Genomic DNA, 21248 nt, shown 5'->3' with positions numbered 1-21248 from the left:
ATTCAATCCCAGTTCAATCCCGGTGCTGTGCCCCGTTCCCAGTTCAATCCCAGCTCAATTTCGGCTCAATCCCGGTGCTGTGCCCCGTTCCCTGTTCAATGCCGGTACAGTCCCCGTTCAATCCTGGTTCAATCCCGGTTCAATGCCAGTGCTGTGCCCCGTTTCCGGTTCAATCCCGGTTCAACCCCGGTTCTATCCCGGTTCAATCCCGGTGCCCGATGCGGTGCCTGCTCCATTCGCCACCAGGGGGCGCCACCGCGCCCTCCCTCCGGGCTCTCCCGGCTCCTTCCGGAGAGTCTCGCGCGAGGGGCGGGGCCCCGATAGCGATCGGGCCAGGGGAGGGGCGGGGCCGGAGCCTTCGGTCAGCTCCGTCCTCTGTCGTCTGCTCTCGGTTATTTCCGGGATAGATTCGGGCAGTTCCGTTCTCTCTCGTCGGCTGTCGGCTGTTTCCGGGGCGGGTTCGGGCCGTTCCGGCGGCGCTCGGGCCTGTCCAAGGCTCTGCCGGGCCGGAGGCAGCAGCGGGCTGGAGGCGAGCGGCGGCGGATGGGGCCGGCGGAGAGGTGCGGCGGGGCCGGGAGCGGCGGGATCGGGATCAGGGGCATCGGGATCGGGGACAGTGGGCCCGGATCGGAACCAGGCCCAGGGTGGGCGTCGGGACCCCCTGATCGTGAGGCGCCCCGGGGCTTGGCTCTGTCCCTCAAGGGGCAGCCTCGAGGATGTCCCCGGACCCTTCCGGAGCTGCCGGCGCAGGGTGTCCCGCTGCCAGGACACTGCCACTGCCGTGTGGCTTCGCCGTGATGCCGGGGCTATGCCCCCCGGTCCCCCCCAGGGCTGATCCTATGTCCTCCCATTGACGGGGCTGGATCCCCGATTCCTCCCGATCCGTCCCTGTCCCCCCATTGTCGAGGATATGCCCGCCTGTCCGCCCCAGGGCTGTCTCTGTGTCCTCCCATTGCCGGGGCTGTGGCCCCCTATCCCCCCCCCCGTGCTGTCCCTGTCCCCCCCATTGTCGGGACTGTACCCCCCCATTTCCCCTCGAGCTGTCCCTGTCCCCCTCGCTGCCGGGGCTGTACCCCTGATCCCCCCCGAGCTGTCCCTGTCCCCCCATTTCTGGGGCTATGCTCCCCAATCCCCCTCGAGCTGCCTCTATCCCCTCCATTGCCGGGGCTATGCCCCCGATCCTCCCCCCCCCCCCGAGCTGTCCCTGTCCCCTCCATTGTCGGGACTGTACTCCCCCTATTTCCCCCGAGCTGTCCCTGTCCCCCCATTGTCGGGACTGTACTCCCCCTATTTCCCCCCGAGCTGTCCCTGTCTCCCCCATTGCTGGGACTGTACCCCCCATTTCCCCCTGAGCTGTCCCTGTCCCCCCCATTTCCCCATGAGCTGTCCCTATCCCCCCAATGCCGGAGCTGTCCCCCCCACCCCCAATCCTGCCCCGAGCTGTCCCTGTCCCCCCCATTTCCCCCCAAGCTGTCCCTGTCGCTCCATTGCCGGGCCCGGATCCCTCCTGGTTGTCTGCAGCCATCACAGATCCCCCTCTGTGCCACTGTCCCCACACTGGTGACAGTGCAGGGATCCCCCATCACTGAGGGTCCTGGGGTTCCCGTGGGCCTCTCAGGTCCCAGCTCTGTTCCCCCTGCCCTGGGGCAGCTCACACCCAGCGGTTCCCAGGCTGGAGCTGGTGGCCCGGGGATGTGCCAGGTTCAGCCCAAGGGTGGCTTTGCAGGGCATCCCCCAAGCCCTGCTCTGGCATGAGCCCCCCCACTCCTTCCCAGGGAGGTTGGCCATTGCATTTCTTCCCTTCCTGGGGCTGTTTCTCAGCCCCTTGAGGAGAAAGGTTCCCAAGGTCTTGTGCCTCCTGAACTGGGGGTCTGTGATCGATGAGGGGATAAAACCAGGGGGTAAAACTGTGGAGAAAAGCGAGCTGTGAGGAGCTGGAGCAGCCCCAGCGCTGCCTTTCAATGGAGCCGAGGCTGCCTCTCCTCCCATTAATGCAGCTTTGATTTCCCAAGCAGCTCTTGGAGCCGCTGGGGAACTGGCCCTGTGACTTTCTCTGTGAGAGCAGAGAATGGAGACAGCTGAGTAAATATAGCCTAAATCACTGCTTTCCTGGCCATTCCCCCACCCTTCCCCGACATGCCAAGGGCTGCTGTGTCCCCGGGGCTGCACTGGCCTCTGCTCTAGCCTTCCACCCTGTGGGAAAGTCCAGGGCATGGTTTGGTTTCTTTGGTGGCTCTCTTTGACGTGGGCAGCTCGTGCTTCCAGCTTCGTGGCACGGCCTCGTTCCTCCTAAAGCTGATTTCTGCCCCAAACCCCAGCATTCCCAGCTCGCTGGAACAAGGTTTTAGGCACACAGGAAAATCCTCTGTGCCTGCAGTTGGGTCTGGCTTGGACAAAGGCGCTGGGCTGGAAGGGAGAGCGCGGCTCAGCTGGAATGTGGCGAGCAGCAGAGTGGTTTGTGGAGCCAGTTTGGAGCCGTGTCAGAGCTCTGAGTGCCGGGGTGTGTTTACAATGAAAAAGAGTATTTATAATATCGAGGGCTCTTTTAATTCCTCTGGGAATCTCTGGAGCCGCAGCTTGGAGCTAAAGTAGCTGGGTAATGGAAGATGAAAAGCAGACAGAGGAAGGGATGGTGGATTTCTTCTTCTTCCTTCAAGTTGGAAGGTCTTGGCTCTCTCACCAATATCCAAATCATGCTGCTCTATTAACTTGGGTGCTTCTTACCTCGTCGGTTACTTCATGTGATTGCTGAGCTGTGCAGAGCTGCTAATAAATCATATAAATTCCAAATACCCTGGGGAATGTGATTTTAAGCAGATAAGTTAGCAAGAGCAGTTGGATTTTTTTTTTTTTTCATGTACTCAGGTTTTTTTTAGAACTGTAATTTTTTTGCCAAAATCCAGCTCCTGGGTTTCTATATCCCTAAAGCCAGCTTCATGAATGCTCCTAAAATGGAATTAGTGTGTTCTTGCTGCGTGGGGGATGGTGTAAGAGCAGCTTGGAGTGAGGTGCTGGGTCCTTCTCTGCCCACTGCCAGCAAATAAAAGTCTCTGGCCACATAAAAATGTCTTGTAGGCAGGAGGAGAATTTTTGTGAGGTGGTTGAGAAAGAACAAGCTTCAGCTGGAGCAAGGAAGTGTGAGCAGTCTTGGAGTAGGTGTGCAGACTGAGGTGCTCTCACACTGTCCAGCCTTTGAGCAGGAGTCTCTGGGACCTCCAGTGGTCTCCCAAAAGTGAGGAAGCTGTTGGTCATCTTGTTTTATTCAGCTCCTCGTGTCCCTGCTAATCATGACATTGACCTTTTCAGTGAAATATTTCAGATATTCCTTCATTTCCTCAGGCTTTGGTGAATAAAGCAAGATATTTAATGAGACTCAGGCGTGAGTAGGAGATGCTCAGTGTCCCTGGCAGAGGGTGGCTTGTGGCTGTGGGCAGGAGCTGCTGCTGGCTGCCTGGGAAGCATTTTTGGGGAAAAGAAGAGGTGAAAACTGCCTTGGCTGTCCCATGCCTGGCTGGGGCACGGCTCAGGCATAGCTCCCCTCCTCCCCTGCAGCTTTTCCCTGTTTGGAAGGAAATACCAGCTGGCTTGGCAGCGCCGTGGCCAGCCCGGGCTCGGCTCTCCCTGCTCCGCTTCCCCAGGGGCAGCTGCTGGAGCGCGTCCAGCTCCGCTTCCCGCCCGCCCCAGCTCCCTGCAGGCTCTCCCAGCTCCTTCCCCCACTGCTCCTCGTGGCACTGCTGCCTCCAGCACGGCCTGCCTCATGGCTCCAGCCTCGCCAGACCTTTCTCCAGTCATTGTTCCTGCCTGGGAGCTCAGGGCTTTGCTGTGCTGTTTGTCCTGTTATAAATCAGGGGTTTGCCCAGCCCTTGCCCTCTCTGCCACTCGGTGGGCACAGGATGACCCATGGTGTGCTTGCCATTGCCAGCTCCAGGAGCTGAGGCCATCAGAGCTGCCCTGGCTGCGTGGGTCAGAAGGATGTGATGCAGCAGCAGATGTCACCATGGCAGGCAATTCCCTGTCCATTTTTATTCCCATCCATCATTGCATTGTTCTATTTTCTCTTTGTATTAAAGGAAAAGTTTGTTCTTTTTGTCTGTAACTTGCAGTTCAAACTCGATATGGTGTTTGTTTTGCTCTCTGAGGATCTGATGTAACTTGGAGAGGTTGGAGCTGTGTATACTGGTGTGAGCATATTCTTCTTTTAAATATTTTTATGCATTCTTTCCTCTCAGTCTTACTTCAAGTCAAGCTGCACTTTGAACTGCATTTGGAACTGGGTTAAAAAGCACAGGAACCACATTTAAAATGTTAAGATGCTTTTATTTATGTGCTGGGCACAGACAAAAAGACTTGTAATGTGTTTTTTGTTTCAAACCGATGTATTAAACAAAGAAAGTATTGACAGCAGTTAATGAATCGAGGGATTGTTTCTGGGCGCTGAGATAGATTTACCAAAGGTATTTAGCTGTCTGATGCATGGGATTTTCAGAGCAGCCTAAGCAAGTGCTCGCCAGCACAGACACACGAGGTTCCTCTCTGAGAGCTGAGCAAAGCTGGAGCTGGGCCCAGCAGAAATCTTTTGGCGAGGTGCTGCTCTCTCCTGCTCCGAGGTGCGCTTCCAGCCGACAGGCTCGTGCGTGTCCCGGCCTCTCAGCGCTGCCTTCCCTCCAAAGAGCTGTTCCAGGGCTTTGGGAATTGTGTGTTCCCAATCCCCAGAGCTCTGCCAGCTGCTCTCCAAGGGTGCAGCTCAGCCAGGGAAGCCTCTGCAGGACAGAGCACAGCTGTTGCCCCGGAGAGGACGGTGCTGGCACTAACCATGAGGATTTGGGTCTCCTGGGGGGCTCCTCACTCATGTTCATGAGCACTCAGTGCCCACCTGGGCTGAGTGTGAGGAAAGCAGGTGAGGCTTCTCCAGGAATAGCCTGGCTGTGAGTTGTCTGGATTTTTTCGTGTGCCCAGTGACCTGCTGGGACGTGGAGAGCGTGGTGGCACAGAGCTGTGCCTGCATTCCCACCCCAGGGAAGAAGGCTGTGAAGGAGTCAGTTGGAAGAAGCTGTGGGACCTGCTCTTTGGAGACACTCGGTGCTCCAGAGTCACTCTCCTCTTCCCAGCCCTCCACGCAGATCTGCTTTTAAAAGCTACTGAACAAGTTTGCCAGGCCTGAGCGTTTTGTCCTCCCAGCCTCTTCAGCTGCACCGGCTTGTCGGAGCCGCCTGCAGTCGGGGCTGGGATCCACGGGTGGAAGCTGAGGGGATGCCTGTGGGGGAGCCTTGACCCTTGCTGCCTCTGGGTGCTCTCTGGAGTCTGTCCTCTCTGAGAGGAGCCACTCTGGGGTCTGGGAGGAGCTGGAGCTGCCAGCGCCGTGCCCAGCGGCCACTCAGGCCCTTGGCATGCAGACAGTGCCCCCGGCACGGCGACTCCGCTCTGGGGGACCCTGACAGGCAGCACTCAGAGGGGCAGCCAGTCAGCCTGGTCATAAATCTCTCTTTATGCTCTGGATTATGAAGTAATATTTTCCTGGCTAGGGCTGGTTGGATTGGGGAAGTGCGGGCTCTGCTGCGAGTTCCTTGCAGCCACTATCCCAGCACGATGGGAGCTTTCACAGCGGCCGTGCTGGGCTGTGCTGCTTCCCCCGTGAACATCAGAAACCTCTGTAGGTTCTCTCCATGAATTCTGCAGTCTGGTGTTGCTCCTGGAGCTCTGGAGAAGCTCTCCAGCAAGTTGGATCAGGCTCAATCCTGTTCCCCACCCGCCTCTGGCCGCAAGTGCCTCACCTCCCCGCGGGCAGTGCCTGTTCATTCATGGCAAAGACAGCCCGGCTGGGACGCCTGCCCGAGCTCAGGCAGGCGGTGCGGGCTCTGGCTGCTGCACAGGTTTCCTGTGCCATGGCCTCTTTGTGCCTTTTGTCCTTGTCACGGGAAGGAGCCCTGGTGCCGAGCTGGAGAGCCTGGCTGTGAGAGGTGGGGCTGGCTCCTCTCTCTCGGGGGACTCACCCCGATCCCAGACTTTGTGGCAGCACGTGCAGATGTGCTGACACGTGCAGGGGTGATATACCACGTGCAGGAGGAAAGAGGGATTTGTAGCTGATATGAACTGTAAAGTGTAACTGGCCCGGAAGGGTTATTTTGAAATCCTGCAGATCACCACCGTTGGTGCCTGTCACAGAGTCCAACCAGCAGTCAGAGCAGCCCTGGCTTGGTGCCATGCTTGGTTGTTCATGACCCCTCTGGGAAGGGTGTCCTGGCTCCCTTTGCCTCCTCACCTCCCTCTGCCCAGGCTCCCACAGCCCTGAGAAGCACCTTCCTGCTCGCTAATAGTTTTCAGATGAGGCTCAAGAGTTTGAGCTGGGTTTGGTGGTTTCTGGGCCAAAACAGCTCAAGCCTTTAGCAGGATTTTAGCAGCATTTGAGCAGGCCCAGGGTGTCCCTGGGAAGGCTGGGTTCTGGCTGCCCCGGTGCCTTGCAGGTCCGGTCCTCGGCCGCACGCCATTTCTGCGGGAAGCAGAACTCTGGGATTTGCCTGAGGGAAGTGGAAAACTGGCCTGTGCAGCCAGGAGGGGATGGGAAAAGAGGACGTGCCTGGCTGGTGGGAATGTCCCGGCTCGTACATCTCTTCAGCAACATGTTATAACCCAGGTTTATTCTTTTTTGGTGGATTTCTGGGCAGGGCAGGCAGCATATTCAATTTCTCTCTGAATAGCTGAAAGGCAGTTAGGAGCTCTAAGTAGACTTGAAGGCTTCTAAAGATTATTTTAACTCCTTTTGCCTCCATCTCTGCGAAGAGAACCTGTGCCTGCACTTGATGCTGCTGCTGCTGCTTTTGAAAAGTTCAAAAATTGACTTTTTGCTCAGAGCAAAGCTTTGAAGTGCTGTTCTGTGGGAATGGCAGCGCATCTCGAAAGCCTTTTGCTGAAAGCATGGTTAACCTACATTTATGGGCAGCTCCCTTCAGAAGATGCCTTTGTGGGGGATTGCATGGCAAGATGTAAAGGTGAACAGTGAAATTTAATCGATTTAACAAGGGAAGGTTAAATCTGTTTGTTCTGCTCCCATTCAGGGCCTGCAGCTGGTGGGTGCAGGGTCACCCTTTTCTGTATGCAAAAGTTATCCTGCATAAAGGCTGTTTTGTCCCACTTGTTGTCTCCTTGTTTGCATAAGTGCTGCGAGGAGGGTAAGCTGAAGAAGCAGGGGTGAACCTCTTTAAGATGCAGAGCTGGTGCCTGGCTGTAGCAGAGAGGAGGCAGCGTTCCTGCCCGCAGCCACGGGCTCCTCTCTTGCTGTTGGGAGTGTAAATCGGGATTAGCATGCCCTGCTTGGATCCAGGGCTCTGCTAGGTAGGAGAGAAACAAGTCCTGCCTCTCTCAGGTGAACCCTGGTTTGAATGTTGGCGTGTCAGGAGGGTGTGGGGTGCCTGGCTGTGCAGTGACAATTCTTCTTCTCTTTGCAGGCACTGGGAAGGGGAACATAGCGTGCCACGCTGTTCCAGGCTGGAAGCCTACTGTGCTTTTCCTCCCCAGACTCCAAGAGACTGGTTTTTTTGGTGAAACAGACCCTGATCTCGGGTTTCTTTGCTGCATGCCCGCTCACCAGTGCTGGATTATGTTCGTCTCCTTCTCCCTTTGCTCCATAATTTGGCTGAATCGTGGTTTCAAGCTGAGGAAAAGGGGCTGCACCTAAGCGCTCCTGGGCACTCAGACCAGGCTCCTGGGGTGCTGCTTCACACAGAGACAGTTCAGAGAGCTGATGGAGCAGAGCTGCCTCTGAGGGCTCTCCTCTCCCACCTGGAACGTGCTGCCTCACCCTTCAGAGCCCTTCTCCCGCTGCAGAGAGGATGGGCAGCACCGACGGCTTCCAGTACCGCGCGCTCTACCCCTACCGCAAGGAGCGCGAGGAGGACATTGACCTGCTGCCCGGGGACATCCTGGTCGTGAGCAAGGGGGCCTTGCAAGCCTTGGGCTTCAAAGATGGAGATGAGCAGACCCCCAATCAGATCGGGTGGATCCTGGGCGTCAACGAGCGCACCAAGCAGAAGGGAGACTTCCCTGGCACCTACGTGGAGTACGTGGGGCCGGTGAAAATCGCTGTGCCCTCACACCGGCCCCGGGTGCAGAGACCCCTGCCTGCCACACCCGGGGCCACTGGTGGCCGGCTGCCCGAGGCTCTGGAGCAAGGTAAGCCCTGCTGTGTGCCCCGTTGCTCTGGGGCACCTCCACAGTCTTGCTGTGTGACTGGCTTCATAGAAGAGCAGTGAAACCCTCAGCTCGGCAGCACTGGCTTGCCCCACCAGCAGCAGTACAGTTGAGTCACAACCAAAAGCCAGCCTCTCTCAGTGCTGGCCCAGAGGAAAGCACTTTGTTCCTCCAGCTTGTCAATCTGCTCAGCAGAGCTTCCTGGGGCGAGCTTTGTCCCACTCTTACATCTCCAAGATCCTTCTCCCCCTCTGTTCTGCAACCAGCCAGGATCCCCACGGTCCCTCTCCCTGCTCCACTGAGTTTTGCCAGGCTCCCTCCCTTCAGGATAAGTCCTGACCTCTCCCAGCCACCACCTCCCCGCCCCTGCAGCGCCTGGGGCAGTGCTCCCTGCCAAGAGCTGCTCAGCCCTGCTGAGAGACACAATTACTTGTCTCTGGGCAAGAGGAGAAAAGTCAGGGTCTAAAAGAGTTCTTCTGAGAACTGGAGCTAATTGCTTGTCTGCCTGGCAGCCTGCCCACCCCGCGGGTCGCAGAGCCCTCGCTGGGGCCAGGCAGCCACCCTGGGGCTGGGCATGGGCTGTCCTGCACCTGCAGCTGCCTCCAGCCTGCCTGGCCTTGGCACAGACCCGGCCTGGGAGAGCCAACGTGCCTCAGCCCTGCCTGTGGAGCTGTGGCAGCTGCCTGCTCTCAGCCTGTTTGTTTGGCTCCCAGGCACATAAACCCCGTGGCCAGGGCTCTGCAGCCCCCAGGGTTTCCCCCTTCTACTCTTCCATTGTGAGACCCCCACCTGCCGTGCTGAGTCTGGGTCTGGACAAGGCAAGAAAAATGTGAGTCTGTTAGAGTGAGTGCTGAGGAGGCCACAGAAATGCTCCTAGGGCTGGAGGCGGGCTGGGAGAGCTGGGGGTGTTCACCTGGAGAAGAAAAGGCTCGAGGAGACCTTATTGTGGCCTTCCAGTGCTTATGTAAAAGAGGGAGAGAGGCTTCTTATACAGACAGATAGTGATAGGACAAGGGGGAAGTTTTAAATTAAAAGAGGGAGAGATTTAGATTAGATGTTATGAAGACATTCCTGACTGTGAGGGTGGTGAGGCCCTGGCACAGGTTTCCCAGAGCAGCTGTGGCTGCCCCATCCCTGGAAGTGTTCCAGGTCAAGCTGGATGGGGCTTGGAGCAACCTGATCTAGTGGAGGATGTCTCTGCACAAGGCAGGGGGGGTTTAATGGGGGATCTTTTAAGGTCCCTTCTAATCCAAACCATTTTGTGATCCTCTGGGGGGTGACAGCCACACTTGGCCTTCCCATGCCAGACAGATCTCGTGCTGGTGTCCATGGGAGGAGCGGGGTCAGCAGCAGGAGCTGGAGAGTGCCAGGGAACGCTCCCAGCTGGCAGTGCTGCATCCTCCCCGTCCCTCTGTGCCTGGGAGCCACGGCTACCCCAGCAGATGCTTCTGGCTGTGTGAAAACACCTCTGGGGTCTTACGAAACCAGGCTTGTGGGGCTGGTGCAGCTCCCTGCAGCTGCCTCCCGCTCCCGGAGCCGGAGGGGCGGCCCCAGGAAACATCTCCGCAGGGTGGGAATGCGGCCGGGCCCCGCTGCGTTTGGCTTGGCAGGAGAGCCTGACCTGAGTCATCCCGCTTGCAACCTGCCTTTCCAAGAAAGCTGCTCCTCTCAGGAGCCTGGGATGTGCTCTGTGCTGCTGCTCGGTGCTGCTGGGATGTGCTCGGTGCTGCCTGTGCTGCCCTTGCCTGCACGGTGCTCCCTCTGGGGCTGGATTTCTGCCCTCCTCACCTCTCCCCTCTTCTCAAGGGGGTTTGGTCTGGGTGGTCAAAGCCACTGGTGGGGTCTCTGGGAGGTGGAGTAAGATATGTGCCAAAGCTCCTGAAGCACAGCAAAGATAAATTTGGGAAGGAAAGCAAAAGCCTGCCTCTCTGCATCGTGCGCAGGGATGGAGGGTGGGGTACCAAGGCACGTGAGACCAGCTTTGTCCCACTCTTACATCTCCAAGATCCTTCTCCCCCTCTGTTCTGCAACTAATCAGGATCCCTGTGCTCCCTCTCCCTGCTCCACTGAGTTTTGCCCTGTCCCTGTCCCCTGTGGGGCCATCCCCAGAGCCAGCCTCCACTCTGGGCGCAGGCAGGACCTGCAGGGAGGCAGTTCAAACACCCAGAGCCTGCTGCTTTGATCCCTCTATGGGCCATTCACTTAAGAGCTGGACTTGAAGATCTTTGTGGTTCCCTTCCAGCTCAGGATATTCTGTGATACTTTATTTCTGTATTCTGCTGGAGAGACACATTTTTGCAATGGAAAAACCGTATTTGAGCCAAGCCTGTCTTATTTCTTCATGGTGTGCACTTTAGGAGGTGCAGAACCATCTCCTGAAAGCTCCTTCCCTGCTTCCCAGCTCCTGCCCTGGCTGGCAGGGACCCCTGAGCCCCTCAGTGTCCCTCGTGGAGCAGGGCCAGCCCCACAGCTGTCCCGGGAGCAGCGTTGTGCCGCTGGATTTACGAGCTGCTGGTGTTTGCCTTCCGCAGAGAACACGAGCGGAAAATGCGGCTCGGGAATATTTCCGCAGCTGCCCGGGCCGTGCTGTGAGCAGCCTTGTTCACCACGGCAGCCCAGCCCGGAGGCCCGGCAGGCTCAGGAGTTGCTGCTGGCTCCCCGCTCTGTGCCTGACAAAAAAAGACAAGCTGCTGCCTGCTGAAGCAGCACATTCCCGGCCGGGCCACGTGGGCAGCGCCAGTATTTACTCTCCTTTCAGTTCTTCCCAAGGGTCAGGCAGGGAGCTGCCAGCCTGGAAGTTTGCCTGCAGCTTCCCCACACCAACACCGTGCCCAGGAGCTCGCTCCATTGTGGGATTGTCCCCCCTTCCAGCAGCACAGGCCTTTGCAGAGCTGCTGGGTGCCTGACACGTGTCCTTCCCTTCCCTTCCCTTCCCTTCCCTTCCCTTCCCTTCCCTTCCCTTCCCTTCCCTTCCCTTCCCTTCCCTTCCCTTCCCTTCCTTCCCTTCCCTTCCCTTCCCTTCCCTTCCCTTCCCTTCCTTCCCTTCCTTCCCTTCCCTTCCCTTCCCTTCCCTTCCCCTCCCCTCCCCTCCCCTCCCCTCCCCTGGCTGCTGTGTCTCCCCTCGAGCCCTGGGTGCAGGAGGCTGAGCTGGGCGCTCAGTTCCAGCTTGCTGCGCCTTGTGGTGAGACCACACCAGGCGAGCTCGGGTCAGATCCATGACAACGGAGCTGTTTCGCAACGGGGAGCAGCCTCTTGGCTCTGCCTCTGCACAGTGGAGTGTGCTGGGTGTCCTCACCCACTGCGGGCTCCCCAGGGTCTGCCAGGTGCTCTGGACCAGCCTGGAGGAAGCTCCTGCTCGGGCTGGTGCTGCTTTGGAAGGGGATGGAGCCTGGCACCGCTCATCCCTCGGCAAACCTCCTGCTGGCAGCTCCTCAGCCAGGCCTGCGTGCTCCTGCCCCGGCATGCACAGGGGAGGGGGTGCCTGCAGCCAGAACCTCAAGATTTTCTGGAAGTGGCAGTGGAATACCGCCTGAAACAGGGCTGCAGATCCCCCAGGAATGGGGGGATGCTGGTCCCGTGCCACGGGCTGGCTGTGCCCTGTAGCAGCTTGCACAGAGGCTGTGGGCTCACGGGGAGGGGGAGGCACAGGGCCGGTTTCCATGTTAAACGAGCAATCAAGGGCAGGAATTTGCTGACACGGCGTTCTGTCTGAATCGCTGGATTAATCACAGCTCACCACGACGAGCAGAGCGAGCTCCCTGGCCCCGCTCCCCTGCCAGCCCTACGCAGCCCCTGTGCTGGGCAGGGACCCAGCCCTGAGCTCCAGGAGCCCTGGTAACCCCTGTGCTGCCTGCCCGGGGGCGTGCAGGTCCCCAGGGGGGTGGGCTCTGTCTCCAGGCCTCTGCACAGAGCAGCAGATATCTCCCTGTGCACACCCAGTCAGGGCTGGAGCTCAACAAGTGCTGGGCAGGTTGCTTGCAGGCTGCATGCTGTGTTTGCCTCACAGCAGGGGCCACAGCTTTCCTTGCTCCTGTTGGGAGTTGCCTGGGTTGTACCCTGACCCAGCTGTGCTGCTGGTGCTGAGCCCTTCTCTCCCTCCCTCTCCCCCAGGGTCTCCTCTCCCGGACTTGCAGGAGCAGTTCAGCCCTCCCGAGATTGCTCCGCCGCTCCTGGTGAAGCTGGTGGAAGCTATTGAGAAGAAAGGTAAGGGGGCCATGCTGATACACCCCAAAACCCCACAATGAAACCTGAGCTCTGTGGGACACACAGGACGCAGCTGCTCTCATCTTCCTCCCTGGGTTGAGCTGCTGAGGCCCGTGAGGGTGTTTGGGTTGAGCACCTACACACACTGGGTGGGTGCTGGGGTTTGGGAAGTGTTTCTCAGATCCCAGCCTGGATCTGTGCCATGGTGGAGAAATGGGGCCACTGAACCGGGTGTCCTGGGGACCAAGGGGGCTGCAGCAGGGGGTTGGCTTGGACACCATCCAGGCCTGGCCATGCCACAACCATGGCCCAGCTGGCACCGAAACAGTGCCTGGGCTGGAGCTGACAGCAGTGTCCCCCCTTCTGCAGGGTTGGACAGCGAGATGTTGTACAGGACATCTGGCTCCGAACTGAGGCAGGCGCTGAGAACCGGTAAGAACCAGCTCGGCGCGGTGGAGGCGAATCGGCTCAGATGGAGGAGATTAGTGGATGTGACAGCGCCAGCAGTAATGCAATCCAGGCCAGGCTCGCCTGTCCCCGGCAGTTCCTGACTCCCAGCACGCTGCCTCTGGGGCTGGGCTGTCCCCATCCCACCACAGCCTTGTCCTGCGTGGAAGGGATGGGACAGGGGGGATCCCTGGCTCCATCCGTGGGGGGCTGGCTCACAGAACCCCTGTGCCTGTCCCCTGCTCTCCTGATGGGCTGCTGGAGGCTCCTCTGGCTCTGTCATGCCACTAATAAGCAAGGGAGGATCTTTGAGCTTGGCTTGGTGGCTGGAGCCGATGTCTGTGCTCCCAGGGAGCCCTGGGAGCCGTCTGCCTCTCGGCTGGGCTGGGGCCTCATCCGGCACCACGCTGGCGAGTCCCCTCCCGCAGACGTTCCTGCAAACCCCAAGCACACAGTGTTGCCAGGCTGGGCTCTTGGGACAGGCTTTTTGTGCTTCCCAAAATCCAGGCTGTGCTCTTGGGACAGGCTTTTTGTGCTTCCCAAAATCCTGTGTTCGAGGGAGGCGTGTGGCTGCTCAGTCTGTGCTCGACTCTTGCTGGCAGCAGAGAGCAAAACTCTCACCTGAGCTAAGCCTGCCCAGAATTCTTCTGTTGGGGCTCAGAGCAAAGGTTGTGAGTACCCAGAATGATCTCTGCCCTCTCCCAAGGGGAACTGCTGGGGTTCCCAGAGCTAGCTTATTTATGGGGTGCACATTGTGTGTCACATGAGCTGCCTGAAGGCTGCCTGGGCTCCCTCGTGGTGCTAAATGAGCTCTCATGATAGCTGGCTGCTGTGTGATGGTTTCTGGGATGGGTGTTGGCAGCTGGGTGCCCAGTGCTGTGTCCACCCTCCCATGGGAAATCTGTGCCCTGACAGATTGGACCCTGGGTGACCTGGAGCCCCTGGATGTGCACTCCCTGGGCGAGGCACTGCGAGGTTACCTGCAGGACCTGCCCTCCCCCGTGGTGCCAGTGTCAGTGCACGGAGATATCCTTCGCATCCTGCAGGGTAAGGGCCTCCCTGGCTGCCTTGGGAATGGGTGCCTGGGTGGGGTGGGATATTAAAATAAGCCCTGTCCCTATGGGGCCTGGCACACGGCCCCCAGTGCTGACAGCTCTCCTGTGCTGTGACGCAGCCGGAGCGTGGAGAGTGGTGCCGGCTGTCCCAGCTCTTCCCTCGTGTCTTGTTCTCTCCCCAGAGATCCCCCAGGCAGAGAATTGCCGGAAGCAGCTGCTGCTGGCCCTGGAGTCGCCTGCGGTGCCGCTCCAGAACACGCTCACCCTGCAGTTCCTGCTCCGGCATCTGGGGAAGGTATCGCAGCAGGCCGAGAGCAACAGCCTCCACCCTCGGGCCCTGGGAGAGATCTTCGGGCCCCTGCTCCTCCGGCTGCCTGGCGCCAGGTACGTCAGGCTCCTGGTCCCAGAGTGCTCCCAGCTCCGGCCACTGGGCCTGCCAGGACAAGGAGTCCAGTCCCTGCTGGGCTGCACGTGGGATTGAACTGCAGGCAGCACACAGAGGTGGGGCTCAGAGCTGGGACAGAGCCCTTGCTGCCCTGTCAGCCTCAGGTCTGGCAGCTGGGGTGAACCAGCTGACCCCAGGGGATGTGGGAGCAGCGCCATGTTGTACCCCACAACTGCTGTTCTTAACTTGTCTCTTCTCTCCCTGCAGCCCAGAGCTGAGCCCTGACTTCTCCGTGCTGTTTCTGGAGACACTTCTGCAGACAAAGGAGCTGGAGCCAGAGCAGTTGCCTCCAGGTACTGAGATACCCCTTCCCTGGGGCCTGAGGCACTGGCATTTGTGGGTGTGGACTCTCTGCCCCCATGATTGGGTTGCTCAGGGTGTTTTGATGGCCTGGAGGCCGGCTCAAGGTGTTCAGCTGCTGGAGATGTGCCTGGAGCAGCTCCAGTGAACGTGGTGGCCAAGGGGCCTTCCTGTGCCAGTCACTGCAGGGAGGGGGACTCAGGAATTGCCAGTGAGGGGCTGGGATTTGGGCTCACCCTGTTTCCTCCCTCCTCCTCTCACAGCCCTGCCTCCCAAACCGCCGAAGCCGAAGCCCAGCGCAGCCAGCCTGGCCAACGGGAACAACGCGCCCTTGCAGGACGCCGAGTGGTACTGGGGGGACATTTCCAGGTAAGGCAGCTCACACCTGGGGTGCCCTGTCCATCAGCTGAGCCTTGGGGCCACCTCCCAGGCCGTGACCATCCTGTTCCTTGCAGGGAGGAGGTGAATGAGAAGCTCCGGGACACACCAGATGGGACCTTCTTGGTGCGTGATGCCTCCAGCAAGATCCAGGGGGAGTACACACTCACGCTCAGGTAGGGCTTTGGGATCCCCTGGGAGCCTCAGGGGTGCAGCTCGTGGGACGTGTCCCTGTGCTTCCAGGGCTGCCAAGGTCTCTGGCTGGGGTGGTGCTAAGTGCCCTCTGCTCTCCCCTGCATACAGGAAGGGAGGCAATAACAAGCTGATCAAGATCTTCCATCGGGAAGGCAAGTACGGCTTCTCGGAGCCGCTGACCTTCGGCTCGGTGGTGGAGCTCATCACCCACTACAGGCACGAGTCACTCGCCCAGTACAACGCCAAGCTGGACACCAGGCTGCTCTACCCCATCTCCAAGTACCAGCAGGTGAGGCCTGAGCTGCAGGGACATGGCTGGCAAGCACAGCCTGAACCAGGGGTGTTTGTTCATCCATCCCTGCCCTTTTGGTAGTTGATAATGTCCCATCCCTCTCCCTGTGTGCTGGAATGTGTTGTTGTGGGGTTTTGTGGGACCAGCTGGAGCAGGTCCTGACTGAGGCTGTGCCTATGGCAGGACCAGGTGGTGAAGGAGGACAGCGTGGAAGCTGTGGGGGAGCAGCTGAAGGTTTATCACCAGCAGTACCAGGACAAGAGCTGGGAGTACGACCTGCTGTATGAGGAGTACACACGTACATCCCAGGTATGTGGGCACTGCTCTGTCACCCCCTGAGTGCTGGCAGCCACCCTGCTGTGCACAGGGGAGACCAGAGATGGGGCACCTGTTGCCTCATTTGTCAGCTCATGGACAGGCATTCCCCAGAGGATGGGCTTGGAAGAGAGGGATATTTTGCCTGCAGCAAGGACAGAGCTGCTTTGGGGAAGGTGAAACATTTCTGCACATGTGCAGAAATGTTCCTCAGCTTCTCCCTCCCTTGTCCCCAGGAGCTGCAGATGAAGAGGACAGCAATTGAGGCCTTCAATGAGACGATCAAGATCTTTGAGGAGCAGTGTCAGACGCAGGAGAAGTGCAGCAAGGAGTACATCGAGCGCTTCCGGAGGGAGGGCAACGAGAAGGAGGTGCAACGGTGAGCATGGGGGTGGTGGGGGCCTGCCCTGCCTGCACAAGGGCCCCAGGGGCTGCAAGGATCCTCCTGGCTCAGCACAGAGCCGAGGCACGTGGACTCCTTGTCTCTCCAGCAGCATGCTGTGGGCTGGAGCTGGCAGGCTGCCTCCTCTGCCTCCCCCACTCTGGCTCACAGCCTAAACCACCCCCCCCTTATCTCTCCCAGGATCCTCATGAACTCGGAGAAGCTCAAGTCCCGCATCACAGAGATCCACGACAGCAAGATGAAGCTGGAGCAGGACCTGAAGAAACAAGCCTCGGAGAACCGGGAGATCGACAAGCGCATGAACAGCCTCAAGCCAGACCTGATGCAGCTGCGCAAGCTGCGGGACCAGTACCTGGTGTACGTAGTGCCCCTGCAGCGCTTCCCGGGAGCCACCCGCCTGCCTCCCGCGGGGCTCCGCAGCTCGTCGGACCGGCTCGCAGCCCGCTGGGGGCTGGAGCCGCTCCCGCAGCGCGGCCTCGGGGCCCGGCGCTCCCCGGCAGCGGCGGCTGCTGCCCTCTGGTGACGGCCGCGCCCGGGGCTCGCTGCAGCCGCGCTCAGAGCTCTGCTCTCCTCCCCCAGGTGGCTGACGCAGAAGGGTGCCCGGCAGAAGAAGATCAACGAGTGGCTGGGCATCAAGAACGAGACAGAGGAGTGAGTGTCCTGCTTGTGTGCTGTTGGATTTGGGGGATGTGGGAGCACAGGTTCTGCAGCTGGTTCTGCTCGTGCTGTGGGCAAATCCCAGGATGTGTTCCCTGCTAGATGGGCGATGGCAGCTAGCAGTGAGGGGAGAAATGGGGGCCACACACTCAAATTTAAGGAATCTGACCCTGCCTGTGCTCAACTGCAGTCAATACTCCATGATGGATGACGAGGAGGAGCTGCCCCACCACGAGGAGAGGACGTGGTACGTGGGGAAGATCAACCGTGTGCAGGCAGAGGAGATGCTGTGTGGGAAACGGGACGGCACCTTCCTGATCCGTGAGAGCAGCCAGAAGGGGTGCTATGCCTGCTCCGTGGTGTGAGTATCCATGTGTGGGTGGGGTGGGGATGGGGTAGGGTGGGATCCATGGGATGGGATGGGATCCATGGGATGGGATGGGATGGGATGGGTTGGGATCCATGGAATGGTATGGGATCCATGGGATGAGGCCTGATGGGACGGGATGGGATCCATGGGATGGGATGGGATGGGATGGGATGGGATCCATGGATGAGGCGGGATGGATGGGATCCATGGGATGGGATGGGATGGGATGGGATGGGATGGGATGGGATGGGATGGGATGGGATGGGATCCATGGAATGGGATGGGATCCATGGGATGAGGCGGGATGGGATGGGATCCATGGGATGGGATGGGATCGTATGGGATCCATGGAATGGGATGGGATCCCTGGAATGGGGCTGGCCCAGGTTGTGTTCCCACATTGCTCCACCCTCCCCTTGCTGGATGCTGGAGGTGACAGCTCCCATCTGCCTTGGCTTCTCCAGCCAGGGCCAGGTGTTTACACTGCTTTGGTGGCCCTGCTTGTGCTCCCCTGTCCCACTGCTGACCCAGGCTCCTGTATCTCCCTGGCAGGGTGGATGGTGACACCAAGCACTGCGTGATCTACAAGACAGCGACAGGCTATGGGTTTGCTGAGCCCTACAACCTCTACGCCTCCCTCAAGGACCTGGTCTTGCACTACAAGCACACGTCCCTGGTGCAGCACAATGACTCCCTGAATGTCACGCTGGCTCACCCGGTCCTCTCCCAGCCACCAGCCAGATGAGCAGCCCATGCACAACACAACAGCTGCCTTCAGCTTCTCCCCAGGGCGCTGCTTTCTGGCTCTGGACTCTTGCACCCTGTATAGTTGAGTCTCTGTGCTCCTGCTCCTTCAGAGCCTCTTGAGATGTCTGTGACCGTTTCTGATGTCCCTCTTGGTCAGTAGCTGAAACCCGTGTTTCTGATGGGACAGAAAGGCTGGGCTGTAGATTTGCAGTGGCCTCCAGCCTCTAGGAGGTGGGATCCAGTTGTGATTGAATTGCTGGGGGTGAGCACAGCCCCCTCCCCTTCCCTGACAAGCAGGTCAGATCCCCTTCTTGCTGGCAGGTCGCCCCGCTACGCATCACTGTAGAGCTTTGGTTCTTGATTCCTCGGTGCTGGGACCGAGGGGTTCCCTGCCTGGACACCCGAGGAGGCAGAGGAGGAGGAGGCTCCACTGAGTGTGTGCATCCTTCTCTCTCACTTCTCTGAGTGGCCTCGCAGGCTGTGATGGTGTCTGGTACGAGGGGTGCTGCTCTTGCATGCAGAGACACATTTAGGAAGGAGAAACCTCATCCTCAGTGGGGCTCCCTGGCTGAGATCTTCGCTCCGTGCTGTGCCCCACCTGGCCACCATTCCCTCTTGTCATAACCACCTCTGGAGTGTTGCTGCCTGGGCTGGGAGGATCTGCTTGGCCACGAATCTCCCACCTTAGCTGTGCCAACGAAGCTGTGAAACCCGTGTTGGTACCCGTGTTTTCCTGGCAGGATCTGTGGCATGCACAGCTCGTTGTTTCCGGCCGGTCTCGGTGACTCTCTGCACACGTAACCCATTGAAGCTGACTGTAGCTCTGTAAATATGGTTCTTTTTGTGACCAGCTGCTCCCCTGGTGCTGGTGTTTGCTGAGCCCCCAGTGCCACCCCCAGCGTGGGCAGCAGCTGCCAGGCTGGCACAGCCCCGGGCCCTGCAGCTGAAGCAGGAGAGGGCTGCAGTCCAACGCACACTACAAGCCCTACCTGCAATGAAGGACCTCTCTGCTGCAGGAGGACACATCTGTGGGGCCCAGGGCATGCTGAAATGTATCTGCATGATGGTGAACTATGTATGCAAAGCACTTAAATCATGGGTACTGTATGGGGCCGGGGCAGGGCTGCCCAGCACAGCTGGCTGCTGCAGGCAGGGCGCTGTGTCCGAGCTCAGAGGGCCCCAGGGCAGCCCAGGTGGGTCTGGAAGAGCTTTAAAAGCTGAGCTGAGAGTTGAAGCCATGGTGGCATTTGCTTTCCTGGGTTATCTCAGCTGCCTGGCTGGAGGAGAGCATTCTTGATCCTCTTGATTTTCCAGAGTGGCTCCTTCCCTCTCTGGGGCTCCTCCTTGGGACAGGCAGGTGGATGCTGTGGAGTTTGGCACTTCTGTTTCCCGTTGCAGCTTGGGTTCTGCTGGATCCATGGGGTGCTCTGTGCTCATGCTGTGCCTGCATCCTGTCCTTGATGTGCCACCTGCACTGTCCCTCCCTCCCTGGCCAGCTCTGCTGCTTTGCCTTGCTCCGGGCTTGTCCCCAGATCCTTCTGGAGCTGGGGCTGCTGGAGCAAACATCCCATTCCTGTTGCTTGTGGCAGCTCTCCTCTGCTCAGCTGTACAGCCCCATTCTGTGTTCTGCATGTTCTCTCCAGGCCCTGGGCCCTGGTTTTGGGTCTGGTTTGTCAGTGTTTGGTGCTCAGGTGCAGGCAGTGGGTCAGGACAGGCTGTGCTTGGCTTCGGGGATCACTTGGGAAAAGCTGCCAGGGATGAGTAAGGGAATAATTTGGGACTTGGGCACGTGAGAGATGAGGGCACGTGGGCCTGGGGCAGGGAGGCTCAGTCCTCACAGCTCTATCCAGAGTTCTCCTGGGGCCTGTGGAGTGACCAGGGGGCTGCACCAACACTCCAAAGCTTTGACAGTGTTCCCCACCCTTTCAGCCTGGGGACTCTGCTGGTCCTGTGCTTGTCCCTGCACTTCCAGCACATCCCCAGATCCCAGGACAGGCTGCAGGCAGATGGGATCCTCAGCCCCTCATCCCATGGGCTCCGCGTTCCACCACCACCCCTAAACTGAGCTTGGGGCCACTCCTGCCTGGGGGATTGCTCCCTGCCCATGCCAGGACCTGCTGAGCATCTGGAAGAGTCTCAGCTTGAAGCTGTCACCTGTCAACACTCGCTTGCTGCTCACCTGGCTTTGCTGCCCAGGGAAATTCCAGCTTCACTTTCTCCTTTATGTGTTTTTCTCCTTTTGGCTGAATTTCTGTTGTTCTCCCCGTGCTGTCCCTTCCTGCTGTCCGGCCACAGCCCAAGGGGGGTCACAGTCACCCCTCCTGCAGCACTGCCTTCCTTCCCTGCCTGCTGGCAGCCTGTCCTTGACAGGGCACTGCTCACAGCGTCCTGTGTACGACGAGGAGGAAGATGCCCTTCCCCAGGGCTGCCTTTCCCTGACGGTGCTTCCCCCTGCTCTCCCCGGGCTGGGCTCCCTCAGCATTAAAAGCTCCTTGTGATTTGTCCTTTTTGCTGCTTTGGCTCGTTCTGAACCCGGCCGTGTTTTGAGGCTGTGCTTTGCTGCTTGTGACGCCCGCGTCCCCCAGCCGAGCCGCACACCCGCGTCCCGTGGGTGCCACATGGCTGTCCCTGCTCCCCAGGACACAGTTTGGGCCTTGTCCCTCCGTGTCCCTGCTCTGGGGGGGCTCCCCCGTGTAACCCCCGAGGTGCCAGTGGAGGCTTTGTGCTCGGAGAGGACGCGGTGGCTGCGTGAGGTTTTAGTTTCTAGGTATATGCAATAAAGAATAACCTGCCCCCCGAGCTGTCCGTTACCAGCAGTAGTGCTCTCTGCTCTTTCTGTTGATGTTTACTAATGTAAACCCAGTATTTGTTACTGTAAGAGGAATTTTTTTTTTTGTACGGTACTTCGAAAAAACCCACAAAAAACAACCAAAAAAAGAAAAAAAAAAGGAAAGAAATAAACAAAATAAACAGAGTTAATGAAGGAGGCTGCTGGATTGCTGTGGGAGGTTGTGCGGGGGCAGGAGAGCGGTGGGGCCGGGCCCCAGTTCCTGGGCTGGGTGCAGGATGTGACCCATCGCGCCAGGATTGTGCACACCGGCTTTGTAGGGCTGAGAAGGGGCCGGAAACAGCGGCTACAAACGGGGGAACCGCGAGGTTCCCGTGATCGAACTCGGGATATCTCGGGCTGCAGCCCCGTCCCGCACCCACCGCGGCTGTGCCGACACCAGCCCCGTTTGCTGCTCGGGGAGCTCCAC

The 21248-nt window shown here is 59.0% G+C and overlaps 1 protein-coding gene across 1 annotated transcript; it reads left to right on the top strand.

Annotated features, from left to right (window-relative positions):
- The first annotated feature begins 404 nt into the window (after window positions 1-404).
- PIK3R2 (phosphoinositide-3-kinase regulatory subunit 2) lies at window positions 405-20975 on the top strand. The gene is made up of 16 exons (XM_064734108.1): window positions 405-560; window positions 7443-8166; window positions 12295-12387; window positions 12757-12819; window positions 13750-13881; window positions 14072-14273; window positions 14542-14627; window positions 14898-15003; window positions 15090-15188; window positions 15316-15496; window positions 15683-15808; window positions 16051-16193; window positions 16398-16574; window positions 16797-16868; window positions 17065-17235; window positions 17797-20975. The coding sequence occupies exons 2-16, from the start codon at window positions 7827-7829 to the stop codon at window positions 17987-17989; spliced, it is 2184 nt and encodes a 727-aa protein (XP_064590178.1). The 5' UTR covers window positions 405-560; window positions 7443-7826; the 3' UTR covers window positions 17990-20975.
- Window positions 20976-21248: the final 273 nt, after the last annotated feature.

This window comes from Zonotrichia leucophrys, chromosome 28 (assembly GCF_028769735.1).
Source record: "Zonotrichia leucophrys gambelii isolate GWCS_2022_RI chromosome 28, RI_Zleu_2.0, whole genome shotgun sequence".
NCBI lineage: Eukaryota > Metazoa > Chordata > Aves > Passeriformes > Passerellidae > Zonotrichia > Zonotrichia leucophrys.
Note: the sequence above shows the minus strand (reverse complement) of the source record. Positions and strands in the feature narration are given on the sequence as shown.